Source organism: Verruconis gallopava, assembly GCF_000836295.1.
Source record: "Verruconis gallopava strain CBS 43764 unplaced genomic scaffold supercont1.5, whole genome shotgun sequence".
NCBI classification, from domain to species: domain Eukaryota; kingdom Fungi; phylum Ascomycota; class Dothideomycetes; order Venturiales; family Sympoventuriaceae; genus Verruconis; species Verruconis gallopava.
The window spans coordinates 756,106-780,925 of record NW_015622141.1 but is presented as its reverse complement, the minus strand read 5'-3'; the positions used below and the strand labels follow the sequence as shown (position 1 = coordinate 780,925).

General features: G+C 50.1%; 10 protein-coding genes and 1 non-coding gene across 14 annotated transcripts; 4 read left to right on the top strand and 7 right to left on the bottom strand.

The window, feature by feature from the left end:
- Positions 1-9: 9 nt before the first annotated feature.
- On the top strand, positions 10-3,653 carry PV09_02189. 3 transcript variants are annotated; one of them, XM_016355193.1, is made up of 5 exons: positions 10-528; positions 578-1,720; positions 1,764-2,787; positions 2,841-3,275; positions 3,327-3,653. In XM_016355193.1, exons 1-3 carry the CDS (start codon positions 187-189, stop codon positions 2,283-2,285), a joined length of 2,007 nt encoding a protein of 668 aa, XP_016217209.1. In that variant the 5' UTR covers positions 10-186; the 3' UTR covers positions 2,286-2,787; positions 2,841-3,275; positions 3,327-3,653. The 3 variants fall into 3 exon arrangements, with proteins under 3 accessions (XP_016217209.1, XP_016217208.1, XP_016217210.1); XM_016355192.1 differs by having other exon boundaries at positions 1,764-3,275; XM_016355194.1 differs by lacking the exon at positions 10-528 and having other exon boundaries at positions 539-1,720; positions 1,764-3,275.
- On the bottom strand, positions 2,460-3,483 carry PV09_02190 (uncharacterized protein). Its single transcript, XM_016355195.1, has 2 exons — positions 2,921-3,483; positions 2,460-2,867 (listed from the first exon to the last, which is right to left on the bottom strand). The coding sequence occupies exon 1, from the start codon at positions 3,327-3,329 to the stop codon at positions 2,946-2,948; it is 384 nt and encodes a 127-aa protein (XP_016217211.1). The 5' UTR covers positions 3,330-3,483; the 3' UTR covers positions 2,460-2,867; positions 2,921-2,945.
- Positions 3,654-4,563: 910 nt separating the features above from the next.
- Positions 4,564-7,712, bottom strand: PV09_02188 (isoleucine-tRNA ligase). The gene has a single exon (XM_016355191.1). It carries the CDS (start codon positions 7,663-7,665, stop codon positions 4,642-4,644), a length of 3,024 nt encoding a protein of 1,007 aa, XP_016217207.1. The 5' UTR covers positions 7,666-7,712; the 3' UTR covers positions 4,564-4,641.
- A 1,130-nt stretch (positions 7,713-8,842) lies between these two features.
- On the bottom strand, positions 8,843-8,928 carry PV09_02187. Its single transcript has one exon. It is a non-coding gene; the product is annotated as a tRNA-Val (tRNA).
- A 155-nt stretch (positions 8,929-9,083) lies between these two features.
- On the top strand, positions 9,084-10,846 carry PV09_02186 (uncharacterized protein). Its single transcript, XM_016355190.1, has one exon. The coding sequence runs from the start codon at positions 9,385-9,387 to the stop codon at positions 10,627-10,629; it is 1,245 nt and encodes a 414-aa protein (XP_016217206.1). The 5' UTR covers positions 9,084-9,384; the 3' UTR covers positions 10,630-10,846.
- Positions 10,614-11,718, bottom strand: PV09_02185 (uncharacterized protein). The gene has a single exon (XM_016355189.1). It carries the CDS (start codon positions 11,465-11,467, stop codon positions 10,784-10,786), a length of 684 nt encoding a protein of 227 aa, XP_016217205.1. The 5' UTR covers positions 11,468-11,718; the 3' UTR covers positions 10,614-10,783.
- PV09_02184 (uncharacterized protein) lies at positions 11,611-13,341 on the top strand. The gene has a single exon (XM_016355188.1). The coding sequence runs from the start codon at positions 12,057-12,059 to the stop codon at positions 13,260-13,262; it is 1,206 nt and encodes a 401-aa protein (XP_016217204.1). The 5' UTR covers positions 11,611-12,056; the 3' UTR covers positions 13,263-13,341.
- PV09_02183 (uncharacterized protein) lies at positions 12,706-15,742 on the bottom strand. Its single transcript, XM_016355187.1, has 3 exons — positions 15,508-15,742; positions 14,883-15,456; positions 12,706-14,821 (listed from the first exon to the last, which is right to left on the bottom strand). The coding sequence occupies exons 2-3, from the start codon at positions 15,003-15,005 to the stop codon at positions 13,346-13,348; spliced, it is 1,599 nt and encodes a 532-aa protein (XP_016217203.1). The 5' UTR covers positions 15,006-15,456; positions 15,508-15,742; the 3' UTR covers positions 12,706-13,345.
- Positions 15,743-15,823: 81 nt separating this feature from the next.
- PV09_02182 lies at positions 15,824-19,400 on the top strand. Of its 2 annotated transcripts, XM_016355185.1 has the most exons (4): positions 15,824-16,805; positions 16,865-16,876; positions 16,933-18,548; positions 18,605-19,400. In XM_016355185.1, the coding sequence occupies exons 1-4, from the start codon at positions 16,728-16,730 to the stop codon at positions 18,777-18,779; spliced, it is 1,881 nt and encodes a 626-aa protein (XP_016217201.1). In that variant the 5' UTR covers positions 15,824-16,727; the 3' UTR covers positions 18,780-19,400. The 2 variants fall into 2 exon arrangements, with proteins under 2 accessions (XP_016217201.1, XP_016217202.1); XM_016355186.1 differs by having other exon boundaries at positions 16,865-18,548.
- PV09_02181 (uncharacterized protein) lies at positions 19,237-21,701 on the bottom strand. The gene is made up of 6 exons (XM_016355184.1): positions 21,448-21,701; positions 21,235-21,356; positions 20,791-21,182; positions 20,696-20,742; positions 19,882-20,645; positions 19,237-19,831 (listed from the first exon to the last, which is right to left on the bottom strand). Exons 1-6 carry the CDS (start codon positions 21,628-21,630, stop codon positions 19,684-19,686), a joined length of 1,656 nt encoding a protein of 551 aa, XP_016217200.1. The 5' UTR covers positions 21,631-21,701; the 3' UTR covers positions 19,237-19,683.
- A 1,413-nt stretch (positions 21,702-23,114) lies between these two features.
- PV09_02180 (uncharacterized protein) lies at positions 23,115-24,403 on the bottom strand (the record flags this gene model as incomplete). Its single annotated transcript, XM_016355183.1, has 2 exons — positions 23,115-24,131; positions 24,191-24,403. 2 exons carry the CDS (start codon positions 24,401-24,403, stop codon positions 23,115-23,117), a joined length of 1,230 nt encoding a protein of 409 aa, XP_016217199.1.
- Between the last annotated feature and the right edge of the window lie 417 nt (positions 24,404-24,820).

The following is a 24,820-nucleotide window of genomic DNA, read 5'->3' as shown; positions in this document are numbered from 1 at the left end:
CGCCCATCAGCCAAGTTTACTCTTAACGCACGCCGTCACCGCTGACGTACCGATCGAATCACAGCCGCAATGGAATTCCAATAGTGATTTTTTTTTTGAGAAGGGGACACATCGGGCAGACGGTTCTCGCGCATGCCGAAGCCCCTAGCGAACCCTTGATGGCACCAGCACCAGCACCAGCAGCCTATGCTTGCTGAAGCCACAGCCACCAATGCACACTCTACCTCTTCTCATAGAACTTTATTTTGGCGAAAGCTGGTTCTTGTGTGCAACATCTGCGTCAGGAAGCAGACTCCTAGCTGCGTGTTGTTAAATACATCGAAATCCTTGATCCGTTGCCTTTCTCACCTATCTGCCATGCCAGGCTGGATTCCGCCCTCCCACGGCCTGGGAGGGAATTCGCGTGATGAACAGACACAAGCCATACCAGTTCCCTCGCAAGCGGTTGTATGTGTCGAGCACCCCTGCATCATCAAGAATCTTGACCGCGGCATCAGGTCCTTGGGGGGAAAACATGAGATAAACAAGGCAGGTCGGCCCTTAGAAGCGCCCCCTAGGCACGACTGACCAGATCAAGTTGTTCGAGGATGGCAAAGAGCCTGAGTTCTTTGAGGTGTCGCTTCGTCCTGATGACCCTATGGCAAAGACCATATACTCAAAGAAAATCGACGTAAATCATTTGCTTCTGAAAGTCACCGTGCCCAAGAGGACTGGTCGCAGGCGCAAGATCGGCTCAAATGTGCCGTTCCATGATCAAGGTGCACACCAAAACGCAACTATGAACGATCACATTGCGCCCTCGCATGATTCTGCAGATGCTAGAGCCCTTCTTCATGCCCTTCGGGACAATAAGGACAAATCTTTTGTTCAAGTCATGGGCAAGATTGATCAGACTCACCGCTTCCGCAGTATGCCAGATTTCCAATACGCCACATCAACCAACTCTCTTATGCAGAACATGAGGAACTCAATAATGACAACAGATCTAGCCAAGATCAGAGACTTTAAGTATGACATGTCCCGTAAACTTGCTGAAGACCAGGACGTGGGTCCTCCGCCCTTCTTTACAACTATCAAGCAACCTTTCAATTACTCTTACAAGCAAAATCCATACACAAAAGTCTTCAGAGACTCCGAAGGCAACATTCAGGTCATTAATACTACAGCTCCCATCAAGCACGTTCGTCACAACGTCGATCCAGACGCGCTCACAGTGCCAGATAGCCCACCGCATGAGCTTCCTCCACTCGAAACAACATCTCCTCGAATACAAGATGCTGTTCGAAAGCTTCGAAGTATGTTTGATGAGCGGCCACTCATGCAGCGCCGCGTATTTGTCAACATGTTCCCCGACAAGCAAAGCGAGAATGAGCTCAAGACTGCGGTGGGTTACTGCGGCTATGCCTTTACAAGTGGGCCCTGGCGAGATGTCGTCATCAAATTTGGTATCGATCCGCGAAAAGATCCTCAGTATCGTATATATCAAACAGTCTCATACCAACTACAAGACGAAGGCAGAGGCGCGCCAGACGACCCTGGCAATTACATGCGAACGGTGGGCGGAAAACGCGTCACGGCGAAAACGGCTAAGGTCGAGCATTCGCATGTCTTCGATGGCACTAAATTCTACAAGGACGGCAAGGTGTGGCAGGCATGCGATGTAACAGATCCGCTGCTAAGCGAGTTACTGGATAGGGCGGAGCTCCGTTCGGAACCTGATGTACGTCTTCCTGAAGCTAGCGATATCGTGCTGACATGTACAGATGATATTTTCTGGCTGGTATGGGAACGGGACCTGGGCGCTATTCAGACGCCTTATGAAATACAAAATACAGACCTTGGCTGCGGGCAAGCAGCCGAATGACGAAATGTGTCGCGCTATCATAGCCATGTTTCCACCGTTCGTCGACGATACGAATGTACATTTGACCCGTGCCGACGAGCCGCTATCGTACTTGAGCAAGTCTCAGTACGCGGACTACACGATTGAAGGAGAAGCATCAACCATTGCGTCAGAGGTAAGGTCAACGGCCATGGCGGCATTCAGATACCGGAACCGTCATTACCAGAGGAGGAATAAAAAGATCAAGTCCAGAGACGTAGATGGAGATGTGGACATGCTAGATGCAGACGAGGATACTCTGAGGGTGGAAAGAGCTGTGGCAGAGGAAACGCCACCTCCAGGCGAAGAAAGTGATGCAGCTTTAATTGGTCTAGAATCAGATAGCGAAGGGGACCAAGATATGGAGGCTGAATCTGCTGATGAAGGAGATGATGAAGATTAACATGAGGTTGCATAGTCGTCTCAGAGAGCATCTCCTATGAGCGGAGGAATAAGCCATTGGTCCCAAGGAGGTGAGACAAATATTTTGCTCGTGATCAACCGAGACGGAGCATGATGAGAGCATAAAACATTGCACATGCGCATTGAACCGAATCATACATTGAGCCGATATCTAGTTCGAAGGTCCAGGCATTGGAACCATAACCATGCTATCATGGTGGATACGAACTCAGTATAAGGTCTACAGCTCATGCAAACCTTCACCGCCTGTGATGATCCATCATTTCTGAAGAGATGTATGTTCGCCTATGTCTTAATTTTATCATCACATTTGAGCTCGTGCCATCTGCTACATTTAATCACCGGCACACGCTCGAGAAGGAAGATTCCAAAGTGCCTAGGAGTGTTAGCCCGAGCGATGATGACACGGTGAAAGGGAAGGACAGCGACGTTATATAAGGTTACCGAGCATGTAGCTGATTTGTGTGCCGGTCCCCAAGCTGGTGAGAATATCGAGTTCTATAAGACCTGTATTTGATCTAAAACTAGGCCGGAGCTCCGAGCGAGCAAGAATCCAAAGGAGCTTTCAAGACGTTTGTGAGACACGATTACACACATCGTCTCTACGGAACGTACATTTGAGTTTAGCTTCAGATCTGGCTCACTTTCTCTTTGCATTCCTCGCAAGTTCGAACGCTGAGCAGCAGTATTTATATTGATGTGCACTCTCCTGTAACCTTCGTCCTCTTGCCAAACAGCACCATCGCGCATCAGACAAGCCTGCTGCTCTACAATCCAGTCGCCGAAAGGTGTCCTCATTGCATTCACCATCGGTCAGAATGGCTCCGTCCAGCTGCACGACGTGGGACGACAGCCTTAAATACAGGTTCTTGCTGGAGATCATCGCTCGAACGTCACCCTCCGTACCATCCCATGTCTTTGTCGACATCGCTGAAAAATGGGGGCCACCACATACCAAGGGCTCGCTCGCGTAAGTTCCATGCCGCACCGCGATGTCGTGCACATGACTTAAAAACCATAGCATCAAGCTGCGACGTATCAAAGAGCAGCATGCCAAACAGGAAGGAGGAGTTTCAAATGCCTCCCCTGATTGCACTGATATTCAGACAGTGGGCAAGCGAAAGACTTCAGAACATCGAGGCGATGGTGAAACGCAAGAAGGCAAGAAGATAAAGAAAGAGCGCAAGATCAAATCTGAGAAGACGGCCTTTTTATAGACATCGAATATAAAGGCGGATTTCCAACAGTGAGGTATTCTTGTGTGACGGCGAATTAATCCCTCCCGAAGGATCTGACGTAAGGTCTGGTGATTCACATGAAGACTACAGAGTAGGGATAGATGTAAACGTACGTGAACGATGCTTTGCTCAACAAATCCCCCCGACTAATATTCTGTTCTTCGTGCACATCTCTGATTTTCGTTCGCTGACGTGCACAATTTTCAGGCCTTCAAGTCCTGATGCTATGCGATAATGGCCAACGTTCGAGAAGCCACCAAGATCACAATCGCTCTGTCAAAAATGCTGAATCTTAGAATGTCATTGTCGTCCTTTTCAAGACGTAAATGCAATCTAGCCTTGACAAGAAGCAGACTTGGTGAAGGGGACTCGTGCTAACTCCTGAGAGCGGTTCGCAGTGACAAAAGAGCAGACACACTCGCAAAGCCTCCTCCCTCTTCTACCAATTCCTTAACTTCCGTGAGCCGCCACTTCCCAGCTTTTTGAATAGCGCCTTCGGACGATACCGACTCTTGCCTGAGCGTTGAGCAGCCAAGTCGTACTTCGCAATCCCCAAGAAGAGTCTTCGTGCACACCTTAGCGAGGTCATACAGATCCGTAGTATCAAGGTAAGGAACCAGCATATACCCGGTACGAGAGCAAGTTCATGCGAAAAATGGGCAAGTCCCTGGGACTGTTTCCTTCACTTCTCAGATCAAGTCGAATTATTCAAAGATCTTGCATCCGAGACTGCATTCAAAGTCCATCATCGTCTTAAAACTTGGGCCTTTATTCGATGTGACCATGCTTGCGAGCATGCAGAATGCAGAGAAAGACATGATTGTTCGATCGGAACCCGTCTTTGTTAGCGACGACTACGGGAACGTGGTAACGCTGCATCTGCGCCTGCTTCATCGGCTAAGTTAGTAATGTGATGATCCACCCTCCTATCCTTTTCATAACCTAGGTGTGTGATATTCCTGGTCCTTTAAATAATTTTCATATAGCCATTTTAGCTAAATGGTCAGAATTTGATTAGAAAAACATCTCAAGTGCAAGACATGAATGATGCGCTCTCTATTGGTCTATTGAGACTGGGTTTTATAAAAAGATATGTTTTTAGTCTAGCATGTCTGAGAAGTGTTCTTTAACCAAGTCATCACACCGCCCACATAAGCCTTGATGAGTTAGCTGCAAGTATCTCCAACACCTTTCGCATTTATGGCCACTCGGTCGAGATACAAAGACTTGACATTCTGCCTTCCCCGAAGTGGATTCTGCTGTGAATGTTCGTCTAATTGGATGCTCTTCTGTATTGATGTCTTCGTATATAGACCCAGTATGGACCTTGCTGACCACAAACATATTTGCAAGTACAGCCTGCATGTCTTCGGAGAAGATCTGCTTAAGGAATGCATCAGACTTAGCAGGTACAACGATGTGCACGTCACATTCAAGGCTGCTTCCCATCTTTTGCTGGGCGCGCAACTCCTCTTGAGCAGACTTAATGGCGGCATGCGCGTCTGCGAGAGTCTTGATTTGCTTCTCGAAGAGCAACGTTTCCGAGTTCGGGTAGCTGGGTTCCGGTGGGGTCCAAATCTGGCGTAGTGGGTGCATTGCGATGTCTTTGATCTGTTGAGGCGTGTGTTCCCAGACCTCTTCGACAAGCAAGGGTGTAATCGGTGCGAGCATTTTTAACAAGCCGTTAAAAATTTCGTAAAGTACAAGCTGTGCTGGACGACGTTCGCATTCAGACCCCGTATAGAGCCGATCTTTGAGCGTCTCGAAGTAGAACGCTGAAAGATCGGAGTTGATATATCGATTGAGGGAACTGATTCCTTTGAAGAATTCGTAGTTGGAATAATGATGGTGAGCTTGAGCCAAGGCATCGCGGAGCTGCTTCCGAGCAATCTTATCCACAAATGCATATGGTCCAGCATCCTGTACTTCTTGACTCCCCGAGACAGACGGATTGAAATCGCTCAGTGCTCCAAGAAGCCACTTGAAAGTAACACGATACTTGTGGAGACTTTGATGCAAGGCCTTTAGCACTGGTTCTCCAATGACGACATCATGGGTGTAATCACTGCCAGCGACCCATAAACGTAAGATGTCCGGACCCATGGCATCATGTGTAGGTTGCGGTGATGCCTGATGTCCCTTTTGCTTCTTTCTTTTCATGGGTGGCAATAGAGTGCCATTTATGATTTGCGAGGGGGCAATCACATTTCCGAGCGACTTGCTCATTTTTCTTCCGCTCTCATCGAGAGTGAATCCGTGTGTGATCAGAGTTTTAAACGGCGCCGGCGGCTCGCAAGACATCATTGCTTGATGGTGAGCGATGTGCGTCAAAAGGGACGACTGAAACCATCCGCGATGTTGATCTGAGCCCTCCAGGTAAACATCAGCTGGTGGTTGGTCCCAATCGCGTTCATGAAGCAGGGTCCAACTTGTTCCACTGTCGAACCACACATCCATAGTATCTTTGCCGCGGATATATGTGCCCTTGCCTCTCATATTTGGAGGGATCCAAGACTCATCATGCTGTGGATCAGTCCACCACGCATCGAGCCCTCGTTCTTTGACAACTTCCATGATATGGTCAATGACTTGGCCATCCATGACAGCTTCATTCTGGCCACGGTCAATGCGGTATAATGTGGGAATTGGAACACCCCATGCGCGTTGTCGAGAAATGCACCACTGGCTTCGTCCCTGAACAAAGCTTTCGAGACGATGTCTACCAGAGCTAGGAATAAACTTGACAGGATCTAGCGATCGGAGTGCGTCGAGCTTTAAGCTATCCACATCAGCAAACCATTGCTCTGTCGCACGGACGATGACCGGTAGTTTTGTACGCCAGTCGATTGGATATTTGTGAATATGCTTGTGAGTGGCCAGTACCAGATTATCATAATTTTGCTCTGCAGAAATCTGCTGAAGCAAGGAGAGCACAGCTGGGGTGCCCTCTGTCTGCACATTCTTGCCTTCTAGTCGCCTGGGGTCGCTTAAGTATGCCTCCGAAGTGTACTGTGCTTGATCGTCAACGGGAGCTGTGATTGGCAGCCCGAGAGCATGGCAGATAAGATAGTCATCCATGCCATGGCCAGGAGCTAGGTGGACCAAGCCGGTACCGGATAATGATGATACAAAGTCTGCATGGAGTATATGTCTTGCTCGTCCGTCGCGTAGAACATTGAGATACTTTGTAGAGACAATGTCCGCTCCAGTGATGTTGTCGGCGATAATGAGGAAGTCCTCAACACCGAGATATGACCCAAGATAGCCCAATCTCGACTTGGCAACCAACAACTGAGAACCAGACGAGCCAGGTCGACTTACGACGCAGTATTCGAGATTTTGATGAACAGCAATGGCCTCATTTGCAGGAAGTGTCCACGGTGTTGTGGTCCAAATAACGGCAGATAACCGCGCGGGGTCGATTTCTCTGTATCTTTGAAGCTGTTCAGAAAGACCAACGACTGGAAATGCAATGAACGCGGCTGTGCTCTCGTGGTTTTCATCGTACTCGAGCTCAGCTTCAGCCAATGCGGTGCCAGATGACGGAGACCAGTAAACAGGCTTCCGCATGCGATATATCAGGCCCTTGTCAACCATCTCTTTGAATATGCCCAGCTGCCTCATTTCGAAGTCCCTATCCATGGTTCTGTACGCATTGCCCCAGTCACCCATCACCGCCCACTCCTTAAAGCCCTTCTTCTGCTCCTCAACAGTCCTCTCAGCAAGTTGCCTTGCTGCTTGTCTTACAGCAACCGATCCAACATCATCGTGGTGTTTCTGAAGTGCCTGCAGAGCTTTAACCTCAATTGGCAGACCGTGACAATCCCACCCGGGCACATAATGCACTCTTCTACCCTGCGAAATCTGGAACCTGCATATTATGTCTTTCAGAATTTTATTCAACGCATGACCCACGTGTAGGCTTCCATTTGCGTAGGGAGGACCGTCGTGTAGGACGAATGGGTTTTTGGCAGGTCTGTTAGCCTGTTGCCATTCGTACAGCTCATCGGTGACTCGGAGGGTGTACGGGGATGGAAGTGGTGGTCGCGCCGGCAACGCCGATTTGGGGAGGTGCAGCGTCTTCGACCATGATGCGCGGAGAAGAGAAGTTGGTCTCAGCATGCTCTGCGCATCATGCGAAGCGTGTTGGGACGTCAATGGCTGCGTTGAACTTTCTGGAGATTCCGACGATTTATCTTTCCGAGTTGAGCTTTCTAGAGGGGGGAATCGTTTAACTTGAACCGAGGGTACATTTATAAGCTCCAGGTGCATTGGAGCATTGGTCTCCGCGAGTCCCCCATGATCCACCGAACCCCCTTCTCAATACAGAGAGTTACGAAGTCAAAGTAATGAGAAAGGCAACCTTCAAAACACCGTTTCGTTGCAAACTGGCTGTTTCGATGAAATCCTGGTAATATGACGACAACTACGGGCTTATTATTGATGTTGGCTATCTGCTATGCCACACATGTCTTCCGTAGGCTAAGACCTTCGAGCTCACCCTTTCCTGGCAAGTAGACTCCAGCCTGGCCGGTGTAACCACACACCATTTGTGCACTCATCGACTACATCTGCGAACATCTTATATTATGTCTCTCTCGTCATTGGGAAGTTCAATGGTGGATCCTTCGCTAGAGGGAACTCTCCAGCTAACTCCCCGTATTATACAGTCAACAGGTTGTATTCCATCGCCGCTGGAACTCGGGTCCCCATTTGACATCCTTATAGGATAGCACTTCTAAGCCTTCCTTTCGCAACTTGTCTTGGATATCGGCAATCCAGCAGCACAACTATATAAGCCATGACTCTTTCAGCTCAGGGTAGCACTTGCTTTGACAGCGTAGACCTAGCTCGGTGTAAACTTATTGAACGAGTCTTATTTTGTGGCTTGTTGAATCAGAAAGCTACTGACAAGCTAACGTATACTGGTCAATTCACACAAGCAACGACGTGGACATCACATTCCTTGGATTCCACTTCTGAGCAAGCAGCTTCATTTCCACATTCATCCGTCTATATCCAGTAAGGATTGCTTGATCTTTGATTCGATAAAAATTGCAACGTACAGATGTCACGGCCTGTAGACATAACTCCTGTTTTAGTGTGTCAGATTGCGGGTTGTGTATGTAGTCTGGCATCATTGAGTTCGGTGCAGAGTTCGAGTACGGTAGTCTCTGGAATGCACCATGTGGTGTCCATGGCGCACGGTTTACATAAATCTTAGCCAACTCTCAAGCCATCGAATCCCTTCCAAGCAACCAGCAAAAAAAAATTGAGCAAAAAACAAAAGCTTTGATATTACAGTCGGGGGGGATCGAACCCCCGGCCTTGACCGAATACATAGTGCATGTAAAGGTCACATCATAACCACTAGACTACGACTGCAGGCAATATGGCAAATGTGAAAGTGACACTTATGATTGATAATGCAGAATGTGCAATCACGTATAACGTTAAAAACTTCGAGTAAACTGATTGGTAGCGAGCAGGTGATATGCCCGCTCTTAAAGTTAATTAACAGTTCATCAAAATGGATGTCAACGGAAGTAAGCTAAGATCTAAGGCATTTCAATATTTTGTCCACTCGATCATAGTCACCGCTCCAGAACCTTGCTGAGTAATTGCCATCGAAGACAAGAAGACACACAGAGGTCAAAGAGCAAATTTGTACATCCGCGTTGCCTCTATTCTAACAACCCACGCAACTGAGTTGAAGTGCAACCATTGGGGGTCCTTAGGGTGCTTACATAAACGAAATCCAAATTCACGACTTTTTGGACATCGATCCGACTTCGGCGCGTGAGCTTTGCAAATGTACGACGAAGAATCTAGTCGGACGTAATGTTCGAGTCAATATGCTCTCTGCCATTGGCAGGGGACATCTTCACCCAGGCAGTGCATCCATCGAGACCCATCGTTGCCGTTGGGCTGTCCACTGGGCATGTGGAGGTTACTAAGCTGCCGCCTGTGGCGGGAGAAGACGATTCGGATCACGACGACGCAGCTTCAGCAAGTGACAAAGGCTTAGGGCTTTTGGAGACAAGTTGGAGAACAAGAAGACACAAGGGGAGCGCCAGAGCGGTACGGTTTAGTCTCGATGGTCGAGCCCTATACTCTGCTGGCTCCGATGGTCTCATGAAGGCTGCGGACTCAGAGACTGGAGAAGTTTTCTCAAAGATTGCTATTCCTGATGACGACAATGGCATACTTGACGCTCCAACACTTATGCACATCTTGAGCCCTCAATCGCTGCTCTTATCAACTGACTCATCCGCACTTCACCTTTTCGACCTGAGAGTTGACGATCGCGCCTTTGCGAAGAACAAGCCACAGCAGACATGGTATCCACACGAAGATTACATCTCTTCTCTTACGCCTTTGCCGCCAAGTGAAACGAGCACAAGTGGCTTTAGCAGACAATGGGTTACAACTGGCGGTACAACACTTGCTGTCACGGACATCAGGCGCGGAGTCCTTGTGAAAAGTGAGGATCAGGGTGAAGAGTTGTTGTCTTCGGAGTACGTGGGCGGTTTTGCGAAGAAAGGTACGAGCCAGGGTGAGAAAGTTTTAGTTGGAGGAGGTGACGGCGTCATCACGCTCTGGGAAAAGGGTGTGTGGGATGACCAAGACGAACGCATTATACTCGACAAGGGAGGAGAGGATAGCATCGATGCTCTCACGAGGATCCCAGAGGAGCTAGGCATGGGCAAGACCGTGGTAGCTGGTATGAGCAATGGCTGTCTTGCTCTGGTAAAACTAGGTATAAATAAGGTCGTCGATGTGCTGAAGCATGACGAGGTCGAGGGCGTGGCGGCCATTGACTTTGAAGTTGGCGGACGCATGATAAGTGGTGGCGGCCCGATCTTGAAAGTTTGGCGTGAGAAGATGAGGGATGATGAAGAAGATATTGACGTTAGGGGGGTAAAGAAGCGCAATGTTAGTGACAATGAAGCGGATAGCGACGACAGTGATGATGAGCATAGCAGCGAGGAAGAAAGGGAGGAGCAGAAGCGGAGGAAGAAGAGGAAGAAGGGCAAGGGAATCAACGGTTTCTCGAAAAACAAGATGTTCTCGGGCTTGGATTGACATGGTTTGCAACACGATTTTCGCTTCTGGCGTACGGCAGCATTGATACCCCAACGGGTCAATTAGCATTTACAAAACCTCGGAGGCGATCTCCTAGCCGAGTTCCCGAAGTCTGGCTGAGATTTATTCAAAGCCACACCGATCCCCTCATATACTAAGTCTTGATCCGCTTTGTGGTTGCATTCGCTTGCTCTCTCAGGTTCTTGCTCAATATCAGGTATTCTGGCCTCTTGATCTTTCCGCCCCTCAACTTCCTATCACGCGGGCTTGAATCATCTTCCGTGTAGCCCAGCCGTCTGTAGAAGGCTTCGGCGTGTTGGTTGGTCGTAAATACCGTAAGCATGCTCATACTGACTCCGACCTTGCGTCCAATGCTCGCAACCATCTCCATCAAGGCCTTGCCAATACCTGTGCCACGGAGCTCGGGTGATAGGTGTATCTCGTAAATGTATATGACTGGCTGGTCATCTTCCGGGGTGAGCATGAAAGATGTGAAGGCGAGTACACTGTTGTGACCTTCTTTTCCCGAACGATGCACAAGTATATAGCGCATGTCCCTCTCCCGCATTTCTGAGCGCTTATGGTCTGGATTCCATCCTTGGCTGGCAGCTTGGTAATCTGCAGAACTTGTCTCTTCAACCAGACTGAAACATGCTTCTAAGTCATCATCATTGAGATTACTAGATAAATGAAACGTCCACACATAGGTCTTCGAGCCATCTTTGGACTTTAGCTCCGAGCTTGAGGGCAAGTATTTTGCGAACGCAGCCTCATCAAGCGCATTCAATGCAGAAAGGAAGGATTCGGTGTCCTTTGCATTCGAGCGCCTAGACGGCATTGGTTAAACTCATATGTTATATTAATTTATCAATTGGTTTCTGTGGATTTTTTTGGTGGCCGAGCGCGTCGCGTCTCCAATCGGAACGAAGCATTTTCCGGAAGTCGTCATCGTCAAGTTGATCAGCTTCTATGCACAAACATCATCCATCCAACAGTCATCAGTTTGAAGACTGTGACTTCCACAAGGGATAGCCAAATGAGGTCGCGCATCATCCAGTATGCGGTAGTGGTCCAAAGGCGACAAGCAAGTACATCATCGCGCAAAGACAACATTCGCAAAAAGGAGCCTGTATTAGGACTGGAGCACTTTATTCAACGAAGCAAAACACTCGGACTATGGCGTGAGATCATGCGCGCCGTCTACCGAATTCCTCCATCGCCAACACGAGAGGAAATGAGACGATTTGCGCGAGCAGAGTTTGAACAGCATAGACATGTCACGGATCTCCAACACATTCGTTACCTAGTGTCGAGCGGCAAGACGCAGCTTGATGCCATGAAAAGATACATTGATGAACAAGTGAGACGATAAAAGCGACCACTCTCCTTGCACTTGGGGCAACGCCGAAGGAACCATCGATCATAGCATGGACGGACCACGCAGTCTGACGCGGTCTATTTCGCCGCCCCCGGTCGCAACGCACAGAAAGACCAGAACCGATCTACGGTCGAACAAAGCACGAGAAAGACCTAGAATGCGAAGCGCAGACTTGAATATATCTGAACTGGCTGCCATCGAGGCTGGAAAGGCCATAGTTCACAATCACCTCGACTATTTCTCACGTCAACTGGCGCAGGTGGCTAAGCCGGTCACGAACCAAAGCGATCCACGACTGTCCATCGGAGACTATACGGAATTATACCGCCGTAATTCTCATTCCCACGGTCGTCACTTTGTCATCCACCAGCACAATCATCCGATAGCAGGCTGTCACTACGACCTGCGCCTTCAATTCTCGGAGACAAGCTCCTGTTCATTCGCAATACCCTCCGGCCTGCCCGGTAATCCCAATTCGCAACGACAAGGTCGTATGGCGATCGAGACGAGAGTGCATACTCTGTGGAACAGCCTAATTGAAAGTGCTAGCCATGCCACTGGCAGCCTGCTGATCTGGGACACGGGCGAATATGAGGTTCTTCCCCGCAAAGCGTTGGGCAGGGAAGCTTTGACGACGGACGACGAGCTCTCCGAACACGAGCTAACCGCAGGTGATGCGTCAAGTAAAGAACGTCATGAAAACGAGAAGCTTATGGAGGCTTTCAAAGCTCGATATATTAGACTCAAGTTGCATGGCACTCGGCTTCCAAGAGAATACACGATAGTTTTGCGTCTACCCTCTGCAAACGATGTGGTTAAGCATCCAAGACCTATCCGCCTCCGCAAGCGAAAATACTCAAAATCCACCAACATCAGTGGTGGATCAGTGCAGGTGGAACAGGATCTGGATAGACTCGTCAACGATGAGGCCGCCCTAGCTTCCGAAGACGACGACTGCGATGCCGAGATCGAGTCCATCCGTGCCAACAATGCATATACCGGCGCTGAGAATACTATTGGTTCAGTCCATCAGCGCCGGTGGTTTATCACGCTGGACAGGAGGCATTCGGGCTTCGTCAAAGAAGGTCGGACGTGGGTTAGAGCAGGCCCAGATCGCGGATTTGAAGCCTTCTACGTCCGAGGTGCCGACGTAGAGAGAAGCGTTGTCACTGGACGGACAAGCGCAGAAGTCATGGCGGACGAGGGCGTTGAGGGATTTGTTCCGAGGAAGAAATGGAGACCAGTATTAGAATAGAAAGCCGCCAGGCTAGTATGCTAGTACCATGTATTTTTATTACATTTGACAGTCCAAGACACACTTCTCAAGCTAGAAAGCGCTTATTCGCCTTGCAGAGGAAGTCCGTTACCTCCGAGAGTGATCGTCTTTGTCACCACATACTCGTCTATTCCATACTTGCTGCCTTCCCTTCCGAAGCCAGATTCCTTGACTCCGCCAAAAGGCGAAGCGGCGTCGGAGATCAGGCCAGTGTTGACGCCGATCATGCCGACGTCCAACGCCTCGGCAACACGGTACACACGCTGTATGTCTTTCGAGAAAAAGTAGCCGGCTAAACCAACCTCAGCATCGTTCGCCAACTTGACAACCTCAGCTTCCGTATCAAAAGGGAACAGTCCGGCAACAGGACCGAAGGTCTCTTCGTGCGCCAATTGCATGTCTTTTGTCATGTCTCGAATGACCGTGAGCTGGAAGAAGGTGGAGCCCAGATCTGGCAGTCTCTGGCCTCCGACAAGAAGCTTACCCCCGCGTTTGACGGCATCTTGCACGTGCTGTTCGACCTTTTCGATGGCACGGTCGTGGATAACGGGGCCGTGAGTGATACCCTGCTCAAAGCCATTGCCAACTTTGAACTGCTTCACCTTCTCCGCGAAGGCGGCACAGAACTTGTCGTAGATGCCTCGCTGGACGTATATTCTGTTCGCGCACACGCACGTCTGTCCGGAAGAGCGGAACTTGCTAGCTATAGCTCCAGCGACTGCTGCATCAAGATCTGCGTCGTCAAACACGATGAAGGGTGCGTTGCCGCCGAGTTCGAAGGACAGCTTTTTGACGGTGCTTGATGCCTGTTTCATAAGCAACTTGCCGACGCGTGTGCTTCCGGTGAAAGAGACCTTGCGAACGGTCGGCGAGGTCGTGAGTAGTTCACCAACTTGGCTCGTATTTTCATGCGCGGTGACAATGTTCACTACACCCTTAGGAATGCCGGCCCGATGCGCCAACTCAGCGATCGCTGCGGCGGTGAAGGGGGTCTCAGCCGGGGATTTTGCCACGACTGTGCAACCAGCAGCAAGAGCTGGCCCAATTTTACGAGTAATCATGGCCGCTGGAAAGTTCCACGGGGTGATCAGACCGCAGACGCCAACCGGCTCCTTGATAGTGAACACTCTGTTACCAGCAACGCTAGCTGGGATCGTATCGCCGTACAACCTTGGAGCCTCTTCGCTGAACCATTCGAAGAAGTTCGCAGCATATGTGACCTCGCCTCGAGCGTCAGCAATGGGCTTGCCGTTCTCCCACGTAATGATTGTGGCCAGATCTTCTGCGTTCTCCATCATCAGGTCGTACCATTTTCGCAAAAGCTTCGAACGTTCTCGGCCAGTGGTCTTGCGGAAAGAAGGAAGAGCCGCTGCCGCTGCTGCAATGGCCTTCTCAACATCCGCTGTGTCCATCTCGGGCATGGTGGCAATCTTCAGACCCGTCGCGGGGTCATGAACCTCGAACGTCTTGCCTGACGCAGCACCGACCCATTCTCCGTTGACGTATGCCTGTGTCTTGAGGAGCGATGGGTCCTTGAGCTGTCTCAGAGAAGCGTTAGCCATCGACACGGCATTTGCCATGCAAGTGTGAGCAACCTACAGCAGGCACGTTTCCACCAGCCATTGCGTACGATCTTGCAATTATTGCAAACGGTTTGTGAGAGGGTATGCGAAATGTTCGTACCGGGGCCCTTGCGCTAACGTAACGGAGTATGGAGGTCATTCTTAACGTCTTTATACTTGTTGCGATTACACGCACGCGCGAAAGAGGGGAAGAAACCCTGGTTAGCGTTCGAGTGCTGGGACACAGTTCCTTACTTGAGCATATGGCAGCTTAGAAATTCAGCTATTTGCTACCGCATGATTGGATACAGACCAATTCAAGAGTGAGCTCATGTCCTCTCGGACGTGAAGATTGAATGCCCGCTTAGCTGTAGGAGCTTCGTTGCTGCATGAGCCCAAAGCGGTAATGAACGCCTATTTTGTTCCACTTCGGCAGAGTCTGACGCCCGAATGACGTAGAGGGTTTGGTTTGCACGAGAGTGGAGCTCGCAACCAAATGACTTGAGTTACCTCACGCGCTGTCTTTGTCGCCCTTGGGACAACTGATCGCTACATGACGAGTGCACATTGGACCGACCATCTAAAGAGAGGCATTCATTTTGTGGGAGGATCTGTCGCCTGTGTCAGGAAAAAGAAGCTCCAGATTTCTGCAAGAAACGCACCCAGCCCGACGCTCTGCCGAGAACGGCTGAGGGGCAATACGCCAACCTCATTGAACCACCCTGAGAATGCATTTCAATGCAAAACTTTGACTTCGCCAGACGTGAAAAATTGTAGCCTGTTGGTCAGAAACTTTGGTGGGTTTTGTGGGGAATCCAGAACGTGATGAAGACATGGCCTGTCCGGGTGCCATTTGACCATGATGGCGGCATCGGCACGAGCATGGGAGTGGTCGACAGAATGACGGCCAAAGCAAATTGTATAGAGATGTTATTAGAGCAAGCACGTAAAGAGCGCTGAGTATTCGCTTGACGAGTTCTCACATCGCTCAACGTGCAGGGCTTTGCACCCGCGCCCCGACTTGCACGCAAAGGCTGGGCAAAACTCAGCGCATTCGAACAGGCGAACACGAGGTGACATTTTCTATTTGTCAACAAGCCTACGAGATGCAGCTTCAGGCGAACGAAGATATATCGTTAACGCAATCAAGCACGCGAGAGACAGACCTCCGCAAGGCGACGTCGAAAAAATCTGTGGTTCAGAGCTTCTACGCTGAGCACTGGACAGGAACCTAGGTAGGTCGCGATATGATAGATACAGTATTCGTGATTTGAGACAAACCCAGCTGCGAGTAGTTCAACAATCCCGTAACGAGCTTTGGCAGCTTGTCACGTCGAGTGTTTTGTTGTCGACAAGAACGAAATCCGGAACCGGGCTTTCTCAGACAAAGGCTGCGCTGCAACGGCGCTGCGTCAACGTGTTCGAGGAACTTGGGAACCTTAGATGTCTCCGTGTCTTGTGAGACAAGGCTGAAGCCGTAGAATGAATCGAGAGGTAAAATTAAAGAACGGGTTGGTGCCGCTGCAATTGAGGAGCGCGCTACGGCGAGTCCTGCTGGTTGCGACAGAGCATGCAGCATTCCACGACCACTTAGGACAGGCGATATCAGACGGAGTCCTTGAGACAGCAGCGAAGGCGCGATCTTTGCTTCCAGAGTCCAAGCAGCCTCGCGCCCAAGCAATGCGATGCGTCCTCGACGGGTCATCAGAACGTGGGCAGCGCACTGGCGCTGGCAGACCCGCCACAAAGTCACCTTCAGCCAATGCATTTCGTCATAGCCAGCATGCGTGTTTCGATGCCTTCTTAGCATTGTTTTCCACAAAAACGAACTGTACCTGCTCGCTGGCCATGTCATGAAAGCTTCGAGTCCCGCGTCGTCACAATGGCGCAGATTTCTGACTACATCATTGTCTCAAGCTCCGTCTTGCTGAGACTGTTCGCCTACATCTTCTTTCGCTGGGTGAGTGAGCCATCGGATCTCCGTCAGCTTCCAACTCGCCACTAACACAAGCCTTCAAGATTCCAGGACACGTAAGTCACCGCGGTCGGATTCCGAGATGGGATGTTTTCTGAGCAAAACTGCACAGCATTTCCCCCCGCTCATCTACAGCTTTGCTGCCATATACGCTTGGTCTTTCTATCCAAAGTTCCAGAAGACCGCTCCATTCACGGTTGTATCTGACGAAGTGTTCGTTTATACGCGTACCGCTGATGCCCCAACACCCCACAACACAGGAAAGACGGATGGAGAGAAACAAGGAGAAGGATTAGCGGCAGCCGCGCCTGGGGAGCCGGAGCAGCTCGAGGAGATTGATGTTTCCGAACGAGTTGTGCTTAAAGAGCAGGATTCCCAGTGGTGGCAGACTCTGCTTCTTGGTCTGCCAAGTCCAACTTCGGCCATCCTCAGTGGCATCACATACCTCATCAACCTGGCGCTTGTCTTGATGACGCTCGACGCAGTCTATCGTGGGCCAACGTTCTTCAACGCACAGGATCTCTCGTTCGCCCGGGTGGGCTATGTGTCGGATACAACAGCCAAGATCCTCGTGCGTGAACCTCGTCAATCTCAACTTCCAGTCTGGGTTTCGTACCGATATGTGGAGCCTCTCGCGGGTTTGGACACAGCCTCAGGAGATTCAAACTCTGCCTGGAAATCTGCCGGATCAATTGAATCGCTCCTATTCAATGAAGAGACGGACTATACAGCGAGCATGACTTTGACGCGTCTAACCCCCGATACGAGGTATCAATACGCTTTGTCCAACAATCATACTGGCTACTTCACCACAGCTCCTCCGGTCGGAAAGATTTCCAAGTGGAACGATGGAAAGTTCACCTTCCTTCACTCAAGTTGCATCAAACCTCACTTCCCATACAGCCCATTTGACCACCCTCTACATATACCAGGATTCAAATATCTCGCCGACTGGATACCGAAGTTGAAGGCTCAGTTCATGGTATTCCTTGGCGATTTCATCTATATTGACGTTCCACATCGACATGGAGCTGATAGAGAAGCGTATCGTTCAGAATACCGAAGAGTCTATGCGTCTCCGGACTGGCCATCTGTGTCTGACAATCTGCCGTGGATACATGTTCTTGATGACCATGAGATTGCGAACGACTGGGACAGGAACACAACCGGACTCTATCAGGCAGCCTCGGATCCATGGGAATTTTACCACGTTTCGGTTAATCCCCCTGCTGGAAAGGCTGGTCATACGTGGTTCACCTTCACCCAAGGACCAGCTGCTTTTTTCCTGATGGATACAAGACGGTATAGAACCGTGGAGACTGACGATCCAAACGGGACCGAGAAGAGTATGCTTGGGGCTGAGCAGCTGGCCGACTTGATCAAATTTTTGCAAGAACCCTCCCCGGTGGGTGTACACTGGAAAGTTGTCGTGTCCTCTGTGCCCTTCACCAAGAATTGGCGATTCGGAGGGAAAGACACCTGGGGCGGCTATCTCGTCGAACGACAGGTCATCCTAGAGAACATGTGGAATGCTGGAGCGAGAGGAATCGGTGTTATCGTTTTGAGCGGAGACCGGCACGAGTTTGCAGCAACGGCGTTCCCACCGCCCCCAGGCAGCGTGTATCCAGCTAGTGCTACGGTGTACGAATTTAGCACAAGCCCGTTGAACATGTTCTACTTGCCTGTCAGGACGTACAAGCAAACAGATGACGAGGATGTGGCACTCAAGTAAGCTATTTTTTTTTAGCTCATTTTGAAGATGTCGTTTGCTGACTCGGCCTCAGATACTTGCCTGACGGTGGTTCAAAGTTCGGTGCAGTCGAAATATCGAATCCAGAGCATGGAGAACAGAGCATTCTCCATTATCGATTATTCATTGACGGTTCGGAAGTCTGGACGCATACCATACCATCCCCACCACGTACATCGGGCGGATTATTCGATAACAGGTGGGCATAGTACACAGGTTCAATAGAAGGATACCAAACATCGCGAGAAGTAGCCAGCGCCACCTCAAGTGGTGACTGCATTCTTTGAATCTTGGAAACAAGTTCTCAATAACCATCCTGGAACAAAACAGTCTTGGGGAAAAAAAGCTTGGCTGATGTGCGAACCAAAAACTAGCCGGTCCTGTCTCATTTCAGATGTCAGAAGCAACCTTTGTCATGAGGTACTGTAAATCCGAGGAAAGGAGACATGGCCACTAGTCCTCGAATGTGACAATCTGCACCAGCTGTCCAGAACAGGTCCCTCCTCTAGCTCAATCTGATCCTTTCTCGGCTCAACCCAATAAGATGGCAGCCTTCCATACAAATGTATAAATATTCTTCTACTGGCTACTTTGCCTGCAATGCTTGCGCTTTTTATGGCCCTACTCACGTGACTAGATTCGAAAGTGGAGGTTGTGCTTCATTGTGTAAAACTTGATCGTTCTTTGTATTTGACGGCCATACTGACTGACGAAGGCAAATTGAGTCTACTTTAATCGATTATCGCGCTTGTTTTATGCACGTTACGAGAGAAATTTTGAACGCGAAGCCGTTGTTTGCAATTTCCCTCCTACTCCGTTTGGACGATGGACAGGTTAACACCGATCATGCACTTTTGCAACAGTCGACCTTCAAAGCGAAGGTAGGCTTCCTTCTCTAACTGAGTGAGGCAGAATAAATCCGTATTGAGATATGGCCCATGACGAGTAATGTGATCTCTCACACCTTTCGCGACGAGTTTTGACGCATGATGCGCATTTTAGAAGTGCGCCCGACCTTAACCCCGTTTAAGGTTATAGCATGGCAACTATGAGTTTGAAAGCAAATTCGACGGGCCTACCCAACATGATCACTCTTGATCCCAGCTGACAGATTCAATTTCCGAGGACGTTCGCGAGCTCAATGTTAGGCACAATGTAGGGTCGCACCTTGTTTCTAACCATTGTGCGTTGCTCAAATGCGTAGGCAAGCCCGATAAGTGTAGCTTCACTCCACTTCGCTCCGAGAAAGCTTAGGCCGAACCTGTACAACTTCAGCCTCTATCGAGTCGAGTTCATGACAATCTGACTCACGGCACATTTGGGCCAAGAGAAACCAGGTCACCCCGACTATTCCATATGACTTCTGAATCCCATGGATAGAAGCCCATAGGCACGGTCACAATAGGAGCGCCAATAACAGCAGCCCAGCTGGAGGCGAAATTCGTTGGCAAAATCACGGCGTCTAGCTTGTTGCTCTCTAGAGTTCCCAGAAGCCCACCGTCTCCACCGAAATACAAGTCTCGCTGGTAGGCGGCCCAAAAGCGAGGATCTGTGTTGTTATATCTCTGACTATCCAACGCATCATCCCATATCGCTGTGTTCCTATCCGGATAGTCCTCCAGCGGGAACTGCTGAGTAAACTGGCGAACTTCTTCAAGCGACGTTACCTTGTTTGGATTGTACGTCAATGCTGCTAAGTAGCTTGCAAGGTTCACGATGAAATCGGCGTTCAGGACTTCTGTCTCGGATGTGGAGTTTAGGAATTCAGCGGCAGCGGTGAAGTTTGCGTCGTCGACGATTGTGGCCCCTGCCGCTCTGAGAACCGCAATCGCTCTTTCAAAGGCATCGGTCTGCGGTCCTGTCGTGTTATCCGACAACAAGTCAATGACGTTACGAGGAATCCCAATTCGCGCACCAAGCAAGGCAGAGTAATTACACGCGGCCACGTAGTCCGGGAGCCTTCCGCTATCCGGGATAGCACTCGTATAGTTGTCCGACGGGTCGTACCCTGCAATTGCCTGTAGGACGTATGCGGCATCTTTGACGGTTCTTGCCATGGGGCCGATTGTATCTTGCTGTTGCCCTGTATGAGGTCGCGCGTCAGAAATTTGCGGGACAAGCTTACATGTTCAGAGATCGGGATGACTAGACTTCGAGAAGTCAGCCCGACAGCTGCAATTCGTCAGCAAAGCATTCGTGATGCCGACAGGCATCACACACTTGGCTTGATTCCAACGATGTTGTTCTGCGAAGATGGCGAAACGATCGAACCATCCGTCTCGGTGCCTAGTGATGCTACCGCAAGGCCTATGGACGAAGCAACTCCGGAGCCAGAAGAGCTGCCACTAGGATCTTGTTTGGGGTAATAAGCCGCATACACCTGGCCTCCAAGTGCCGACCAGCCATTGCTTGTATTCGACGATCTGTAGTTAGCCCACTGGCTCAAATTCGTTTTGCCCAGTATGATGGCTCCCGCGGCTCGGAGTTTTGCTGCGATTGCACTGTCTCTGGGAACTTTGGCACCGAGAAGGGACCATGACCCGGCGGTGTTGTTCATGCGATCTTGGGTCGCGATGTTGTTCTTGATCAGTATGGGTAGTCCATGCAATGGTCTGGTCGCTGTTATCTCTACTGGACAGAATCAAACGCACCCGAATCACGCACCCCCGGACGGACCCGTTCTTCCGTTCATCGTCAAGCTCACCGGCGATCGCAAGGGCGTCCGGATTGAGCTCGGTGACGACGTTCAGCGAAACATTCACTTGCAGAATCCTCGCAAGGTAAGCCTGCGCGAGCTGCGTTCAGCGCAAGAGCGAATGAAACAGGAGCGCCCGACGCATGTCGAATCTGCGAAACAAAATCACGAACGAAACCTACGTTCACGAGATCCACGCTCGAGAATGAGCCGCGCTCGAGGCCAAGAGCAAGCTCCTCTACGGTCGCATCGATCAAGAGCGGGTAATCGTTTGAATACGTCGAGCGCGCAACAAGGTCCAGGCCAAGGACGGCAGAGAGCAAAGGCAGAAGCGATAGGGCGAGAAGCCTCAGCCAAGGCTGCATCGTTGGATCGTCGTCTCGAACGAACAGCAAAGCAAAAGATTGCCAGCTGCAACGGTCGGAAAGAAAAAAAAAAAAAGAAGAAGAATGACAAGGATAAGACACTGAGCGTAGCGCTGGACTATCGCTATTGCCTTTTAAGCACCTTACGTACGTGTTCATCACTGTCGTGCTGGTGGACTACGAATCTTTTCCCTTCCCGGCTGGCCACACGACGGCCCTTAGCGGGTCGAGTCACGAGGGAGAAAAAGCAAGAGGCCGATCGAAAGGACTACCTACAAAGTTTGCGCGAAGTGGTTAACCCTCCTCGGGGCCCCCAGCACCCTGTGTGCTCCCTACAGCGATCCCAATAACAACCAGTCGTGGTTCCCGCGACGGGACACGGGACACGCGCTCCTATGCTCGTCTGGAAGGACGGCTGTTCTGACGCGTACGTGCCAGACCTTTTGCTTTCCCCTTCGTCCGTTTTCCAAGGGTCGAGACAGTGTGTGGAAAAAAAAAAAGAGGAAAAGAAGAGAAACGAAGCATGCTGATTGCCATGCTTTGAATTCATGGAGATTCTATCAACGCGCTTCTCGATTTCTTTTTTTAATCCGGCGTCCGAGTCGTTTATCATGCATGCAGTTTCGCTCTGACGACATGGACGTGTTAAATTAGGAAGGTGGCCTGGAATAAGGCTGAAAACGCCCAGCCAATGAGAGTCTCAACGCCCCTTGCTTGATCCCGCTTGGCCGTCTCTGACGTGGTTGACGATGATTTGAAAGGCTCGTGACATTGAGCAAAAAGAGGCGCAAAGAACAAATTGGAAGGTAATGTACTTTATTTCGATTCCTGGTTATGTACGCCAGCTGCCATGATCCCTCCTGTAAAGGGACACTATCATTCTAGAAAGCCGTCGTGGCTTGCTCGCGAAATTGCGGCCAAGTGGTACGCCTTGTCCTCCAAAAGGGGTTGAGACGAAGAGAGAAGTAAAGCCGACTGGTGGGTATAGAACATCCACTCGGCTTGAAGAATGCCAAACCCAGTCGAGAAGTCTTGAAGCAGGACAAATCTTTCTCTTACTCAGCGCTGTGCAATTTTGACCCTTCCAAACCTTTCCTCGCCCACAGGATACGGAAACTTGTGATGAGGGGGAAGCAAAAAACCTCAGTCCGGCCCCGTCCGCTATGAACTACAAGCAAAAAGATGATGCTTTTCCCATGCCTGTGCAATACCCCTCGAAAACCAAACATCGTTACGGATGCGGTGTGTCTGTGTTTTCTCTTTAACAAATGAAATTAGACAATTAAGGGGATCATAATGGCAACGCTTGCAAATGCAGTTTGAAATAAAAAAAAAAAATAAAAAAAAGATATCAAAACGCTCAGCCGCTCGGATTTATTGTGATACAGTGGCACAGTCCAGACGGAGTGTGCCAATTGAGTCAAGACCGAGATTATTGGTCTGGTGAACATCGAGTAGGGGCTGCAGGAGTATTTTAACTGCGCTCATACGTGATGTGGATGTAAGTACTGTTGGTGTTCATATCGCGGGAGCGATGCATTGGACGTGTGGGGATGTGACGTCGGCGTTGGGGTTGGCGAGTACGCGGGCGGTGTGAATTGCGCCTGCTTGTTGTATCCAACGTGAACGAACATCTCATTCTCCGGCGTGATCGGAGGCGTTAGGCAACCATATTGAACTGTAGCAGAGCCATAACTCTTCTGGGGAGTGTGTGGCGACGAGAACATGGTCGAGTTGGCTTCCACTTTAGGTTCCTGTGGTGTTTGAATCGTCGGTTCGGGGGTGAGCTGTTGTCGTTGAGCTTGCAAGAAGTACTCGACCGTTTGAGCGACGGACGAGAAGGTAATCGAGCTGTACTTCCGAGACAAAACCTGGGATGGCTGTGGGAGATGATTCGCTAAGCTGAGGACGATGGAAGATTCGTAACGTCCGGCCCATGTCACGTCTTTCGATTGCGGACGGCCTAGGATACATCTGGCGAGGGCAAGTGCGGAACGTGCAAGAACGGACGGTCGAACCGAAACAAACTCCCTGTGAAACAGAGCCAATTCACAGAGATACCAGGTCATGTGCTGCAGTTCCATGTCGGCCTCGCACGGATCCTCCTCCAAGGCAATTTGCAAGAAAGCGTCGATGGTTGGGTGTCCGATAATCCAGTTGAGGGTTTGAAGCACATGCCATTCCATTTGAATGAACATGTCTTCGTCATAAAGCTGACAGCACATGGCACGAAGTTCTCGCACAGTTGGCACCTTCTCTTTCTTGTCGCCGTACTTGGCAGCGATCAGCAGCGCTGCACATCCCACGAGCTGGTAGTGTCGCTTGTAGACAACACGTCGAGAGCAATAGCGGTCCAGGAGATTAACAGCGAGAAAGAACGTGTCGGGCAGCAATTGGAAAGCAGCGTGAGCCTCGATGAGGAAATCTAGCAGATATGGTCGCATGTACCACTGAATCTCCGTCTGGATGTCAATTGAATTCACGTCAGGCATGGTCTCGTTCTATCAGACGTTAGTCAAGTACATTCTCGTTGAGCCCACAGGCAGAAAAAAAAACTTGCTTCCATGAATTCCATGTGATCCAAGACGTCCTCTTGGTATTCGAGAGCGGTCAGTTCGGACAGCTTTTGGCCCAACTGACGATGGGCGACTTTGGCAACGGCACGCGCCCGTTCCCTGTTGCGCTCTGCTATAGTGTATACGTCCTCATCGTTCTGAACGAAAAAGCTGTCACACGGCCCGAAACGGGAGTGTTGCATTTGCGGATACGACATTGTGTCGCTTTTTGAATGAGTGGAATAGTCTTCACCTGGAAAGACGATGAAATGAGTGTGGGGTTCGAGTAAACAAAACCAAAGAGTGGTCTGTCCGAAGCGGACGCGTGCAAAGATCGAATAAAGTTGGTTGGTGAAAGGGTCTTCTGCGATGCCCGGTATGAAGCGATCAGAGACAGAAGCTGTAGGAAGGCAATTAGCGTTTGGCACGAGCCAGCATGCAAGGACAAAACGTTTCACCTTGCGAATTAGACAATTAGGTTTAAAGGAGCGTGATATGTTTAGAAACGAAGAAATGGATGTCCACGGGCGTCGAATTGCATCAAGAGAAATGGTCAAGAATGCAAAGCCAGCGGATTTGCCAAATCGTTCCGCACGACTTGGTTAGACGAGACAAGGCAGAGCACGAGCAAACGT

What these genes read in the sequence shown, in the direction of transcription:
- PV09_02181 (XM_016355184.1), bottom strand. Translation starts at nt 21,630, where the DNA reads ATGCAGCCTTGGCTGAGGCTTCTCGCCCTATCGCTTCTGCCTTTGCTC. An exon ending in TCATCCCGATCTCTGAACAT is followed by an intron (nt 20,646 to 20,695) that starts GTAAGCTTGTCC and finishes ACAGGGCAACAG; the next exon opens with CAAGATACAATCGGCCCCAT. An exon ending in TCTCTTGGCCCAAATGTGCC is followed by an intron (nt 19,832 to 19,881) that starts GTGAGTCAGATT and finishes GAAGTTGTACAG; the next exon opens with GTTCGGCCTAAGCTTTCTCG.
- PV09_02185 (XM_016355189.1), bottom strand. Translation starts at nt 11,467, where the DNA reads ATGCCGTCTAGGCGCTCGAATGCAAAGGACACCGAATCCTTCCTTTCT.
- PV09_02184 (XM_016355188.1), top strand. Translation starts at nt 12,057, where the DNA reads ATGGACGGACCACGCAGTCTGACGCGGTCTATTTCGCCGCCCCCGGTC.
- PV09_02189 (XM_016355193.1), top strand. Translation starts at nt 187, where the DNA reads ATGCTTGCTGAAGCCACAGCCACCAATGCACACTCTACCTCTTCTCAT. An exon ending in GAAAACATGAGATAAACAAG is followed by an intron (nt 529 to 577) that starts GCAGGTCGGCCC and finishes GACCAGATCAAG; the next exon opens with TTGTTCGAGGATGGCAAAGA. An exon ending in AGCTCCGTTCGGAACCTGAT is followed by an intron (nt 1,721 to 1,763) that starts GTACGTCTTCCT and finishes TGACATGTACAG; the next exon opens with ATGATATTTTCTGGCTGGTA.
- PV09_02186 (XM_016355190.1), top strand. Translation starts at nt 9,385, where the DNA reads ATGTTCGAGTCAATATGCTCTCTGCCATTGGCAGGGGACATCTTCACC.
- PV09_02188 (XM_016355191.1), bottom strand. Translation starts at nt 7,665, where the DNA reads ATGCTGAGACCAACTTCTCTTCTCCGCGCATCATGGTCGAAGACGCTG.
- PV09_02190 (XM_016355195.1), bottom strand. Translation starts at nt 3,329, where the DNA reads ATGCTATGGTTTTTAAGTCATGTGCACGACATCGCGGTGCGGCATGGA.
- PV09_02182 (XM_016355185.1), top strand. Translation starts at nt 16,728, where the DNA reads ATGGCGCAGATTTCTGACTACATCATTGTCTCAAGCTCCGTCTTGCTG. An exon ending in GACGAGGATGTGGCACTCAA is followed by an intron (nt 18,549 to 18,604) that starts GTAAGCTATTTT and finishes ACTCGGCCTCAG; the next exon opens with ATACTTGCCTGACGGTGGTT.
- PV09_02183 (XM_016355187.1), bottom strand. Translation starts at nt 15,005, where the DNA reads ATGACCTCCATACTCCGTTACGTTAGCGCAAGGGCCCCGGTACGAACA. An exon ending in CTGGTGGAAACGTGCCTGCT is followed by an intron (nt 14,822 to 14,882) that starts GTAGGTTGCTCA and finishes TCTCTGAGACAG; the next exon opens with CTCAAGGACCCATCGCTCCT.